Source organism: Fundulus heteroclitus, chromosome 3 (genome assembly GCF_011125445.2).
Source record: "Fundulus heteroclitus isolate FHET01 chromosome 3, MU-UCD_Fhet_4.1, whole genome shotgun sequence".
NCBI lineage: Eukaryota > Metazoa > Chordata > Actinopteri > Cyprinodontiformes > Fundulidae > Fundulus > Fundulus heteroclitus.
The window spans coordinates 35,356,357-35,360,342 of record NC_046363.1 but is presented as its reverse complement, the minus strand read 5'-3'; the positions used below and the strand labels follow the sequence as shown (position 1 = coordinate 35,360,342).

Sequence of the window (3,986 nt, the reverse complement as noted above, 5' to 3'; positions counted from 1 at the left end):
TGGTATAAACCTATTTATCTATCTATCTATCTATCTATCTATCTATCTATCTATCTATCTATCTATCTATCTATCTATCTAAATTAATCACTATGTGTACAAACAAGGGTCTTTTAAAAGGAAAGAGTGGGGTGGAGGGTATTTAAATTGACTACTGTTTCCCCAACTCTCCAACGGACCCTTTTTTCTCTCTACGCCCATGCACAATTATATCAAGTAGGGCCAATAGGAACAAAGAAGCGGCAGCGCCGAGGCTCCACCTCCCCTCTGACTTGCCATCCTCTGAGCTTTTTAGATGTACATAATCCCTGAGTTGACCCAGAAAATAGGCAGTCGTTTCAAGATCTGATGCGGCAGTCTTTGTGCGCACCGTCCCCGCTTTGAGCATGAAGTGTAACCCCGAGGAATACGTCCTGTAATCCGGAGGACCTTCGCCTCGCACAGGGAAACTGAAGTCGCGCAACTTTGAGAAAACGCAGCGGACACGGGTGAGCGAATATATACGGTTAGTTTTTCTTATTTTTATTTTTCTTATTTATTTCTTTTTTTGGTAATCGGATTTATTTGTTGGACAAATCGGAGGTTTTCGCTGGTTGTCGGTTTCAGGGGACGCGTGCTTGCTGCTCCATTGTTTGCGTTCCCTTGTTTCAAAGTCGCTCATAACAAAACGGAAATATATCGCGCTGCAATGTTGAATCCAAACGTTTACACAGATTTGATGTTTTGGCCGCGGAGCCGCAAATATCGACGAGCCACAGAAACAGAACCGCGGGTTTAATTGGACTCGCACGCCTCGTTTGGTTTTGTGGTGATTCAGCTGTTAGGGAGATGTTGCATGATGTCAGTGCTCTTTGTTGCAACCTTACGTGCAAGGGAAAAAAAAAAATCTTAACAGATACACACCTCAGCTGGCGTGCATTGTAGGTGGGATCTCGGAAGCGGCGTTGTAGTTTTTTTTTTTTTTTAGATTTTTCTCGATCTGAAAACGCGCCCAGCCTATGGTTAAGCGGTCATTTTAAACCTGGGCGTTATTTGCTTTGGCACAAAGGGGGAAGCTTTTTGGAGATTGAAGCGCACCAGGAGGGTTGTGTGTGAGTGTGTGTGTGCGTTCGCACGCACGCAGGCAGGCAGGCAGGCAAAATATCCATGCACATGTTTTGTTCCGCCAGGATGTTCCCCTTATAAGGAAACGCGCCTAATTATTAAGAGTTTTGCCTATTTTTAATTTATTTTTTTTCCCAAGAAGTCTCGCTTTGGATTTAAACAGCCAGTCTTATAACATTGTTTATCTTCACCGGATGGCGTCACATCTAAGTGTTGAACGTGCCGTGAGACAGTTGTGCTGCTTGTCTGTTCCTTAAATGACACTGTTTTCTGCCCATACGCAGGAGGCATGGCCGATCATATGATGATGCCCATGAATCACAGCTCAGCAGGCACCGGTCTCCACGGTTACAGGATGGGCATGAATGGCGGCCTGCAGGCAGGTCACCAACAGCACGCCAACCAGCAGGGCATGAGGGCGCTTCCCAACGGCCAGATGATGCACTACGGAGGCAACCAGGCCAGCATGGAGGCCGCCATGAGGCAGCGGCAGGCCATGGTGGGCGGGCCCATGAATGGACAGCTCAACGGGGCCCAGATAGGTCACCACCAGATGACCTCTGGTAACATGATGTACAATGGACAGCCTCAGCAGCAGCAGCAACACCAACACCACCACCACCACCCTCAGCAGCAGCAACAGCAGCAGCAGCAGCAGCATCACATGCATCCGCAGCAGCATCAGCAGCAGGCCCAGCCGCAGCAGCAGCAGCAACAACAACAGTTCATGAATGGAGGTTTAACGTCTCAGCAGCTCATGGCCAGCATGCAGCTCCAGAAGCTAAACACCCAGTACCATGGACACCCGCTGGGACCTATGGGTGGGAACCACATGGGGCCTACAAACCAGTACCGAATGAACCCAGCTCAACTGGCTAGCATGCAGCACATGGCCGGGCCCGCGCTGGCCCTGAATGGAATGGACGCAGATATGATTGACGAGGACGTCCTGACGTCACTAGTCATGGAACTGGGCTTGGACCGGGTCCAGGAGCTACCAGAACTCTTCCTGGGCCAGAACGAGTTTGATTTTATCTCAGACTTTGTGAGCAAGCAGCAACCCAGCACTGTCAGCTGCTGAAAGGACCTTTGTCTGTGACAGGCCACACTTGGAGGAGGAGGTGTCAGCATTGTCCAGGGAGGACGGAGAGAGGCGGTTGGGTGGGCTTTGATTTTTCATGAGCACGGACCAGTACAACTAAACTGAAGTTGCAGTGCTGGGTGTGTAGAAGAGAACTCTGGATATCCACAGCTTGTGTTGGGTTGTGGCTGGAGACAGTTCCTCATCCCGGACATGAATGTAACAAAGAAATCCTTAAATTCTCAAAAGCCACTGAACAATACTATGACACTATGTAGCCTCTAAGTCTGGACTCTGTGACAGTTAACCAGTGAAAAAGGTGTATTTATTTATTCCTATCTGAGAAAACTGATAAGCAGAAGAGCCACCTTCTCTGTTTTGGGATCCAAGTGGTTTTTATGATCTTTTTTTGAAAGGATTATTCAAATTTTGGTTCTCTGCTCATGAACTTTCCTATTCTGTCTGGCTTAATATTAAAATTAGCTCATTAAAGAAAGCAATGATCACTTTTCTCTCTAATCACACAAGTGATACAGTGGATCATTAGAATGGTGAAATGCACACTTTCGAGAAAAATGGTTAACTTTTGGTAAAAGTGCGGCCTTTTTAAGACGTGATGTTCTCAAAACAAAATCTACTGCTTGTACTGTATGAAGCTGTATAACTCCAACATGTCCACACTGTTTGTGTTCTATTGGAGATGTAGAACCGCCTTAATCATGCAGATTTTTATTTATTGGTTGTTTATATTGTTCCCATTTTTTTTGGGGGTGGTTTTTGTGAAAGGGGGGGGTTGACGATCAATAAAAATGGCCTGGATAGAAGTGTGGCCTGCCTTTCAATTCATTGCATAGCTCCTTTCTCAGGCAGTGAAAATCTGAAGTCGCGGGGAAACTCCAGATGAAGAAGTCAGGACATTTCTTCCTGGTCTAAAAATCCAACATGGCTGCTTTGCATTAACAACTTGGTGACTTGGAGTCTTCATAACTAATAGTGGCGTGACTGGTCATTGAGAATATAAATGACCAATTCCCAGTGGGTGCGTAGCTTGGTACTAGACTACAACTAATTTGAGTTGGATGTCTTTCCCAGCTCCAACTCCAGAGGAAAATGGAGTAGTTCCCACGCACAGTTCACTGTTTTCTCTTTAGGTTGATGTGTTGGAACTACTTTGTCTTTTTGGCTGCGTCTGCTTTTTAGCTCTAGCAGTTCATTTGTTGTTCAGGGCACTTCTGGAAACTACATTTTTAAATGTCGGAAGCTTTTTTTTTTCCGGTTAGATGAAGGCAAATGTTCTGCCTTGCAAATACTGAAAACCCAAATTTGTGACATTGAGGAACAACTAAAAGTACCATGGTTATAAGTGGTTGATAGTTCTCTTACGCTTGTTTCTGTTCAGTTTGACCGAAAGGTTTCCCATAGGATTCAGGACTGGACAGTGAGCTGGTTGAATCTGTGTCTGCTGAATTATGTTTTTCAGTTTTGGTTCTGCCACAAAATCCAGTGATTACCCTTTCTGTTGTTTCCGTGACCAAAATATTTCTCTAATTCTTGTATTTTAAAGGGTATAATTTTGCCATGTGCTACAAGTTCCCAGGGTCTTTGGCCCACAGCATTACAGATCCTCCACTGTATTTCACTGATCCTTTTTTCCAGGAGTTTTATTTTTTTCCTGTTGAAGCAAAACTCCACAGAATGTCGCTTTTAAAAAGCTCTATCTTACTTTCACCGGAGCAAAGCAAACCATTCCAGCAAAAAGCCCTGGTAGAGTTTAGTAACCTCCACACATTTACATTTGTTT

General features: G+C 45.2%; 1 protein-coding gene across 2 annotated transcripts; it reads left to right on the top strand.

Moving 5' to 3' along the window:
- Positions 1 to 260: 260 nt before the first annotated feature.
- cited4b (Cbp/p300-interacting transactivator, with Glu/Asp-rich carboxy-terminal domain, 4b) lies at positions 261 to 2,681 on the top strand. 2 transcript variants are annotated; one of them, XM_012881764.3, is made up of 2 exons: positions 261 to 505; positions 1,389 to 2,681. In XM_012881764.3, the coding sequence occupies exon 2, from the start codon at positions 1,394 to 1,396 to the stop codon at positions 2,183 to 2,185; it is 792 nt and encodes a 263-aa protein (XP_012737218.2). In that variant the 5' UTR covers positions 261 to 505; positions 1,389 to 1,393; the 3' UTR covers positions 2,186 to 2,681. The 2 variants fall into 2 exon arrangements, with proteins under 2 accessions (XP_012737218.2, XP_012737219.2); XM_012881765.3 differs by having other exon boundaries at positions 263 to 488.
- Positions 2,682 to 3,986: the final 1,305 nt, after the last annotated feature.

Excerpts from the sequence above, each read along its gene's own strand:
- cited4b (XM_012881764.3), top strand. The coding sequence starts at position 1,394 with ATGGCCGATCATATGATGATGCCCATGAATCACAGCTCAGCAGGCACC.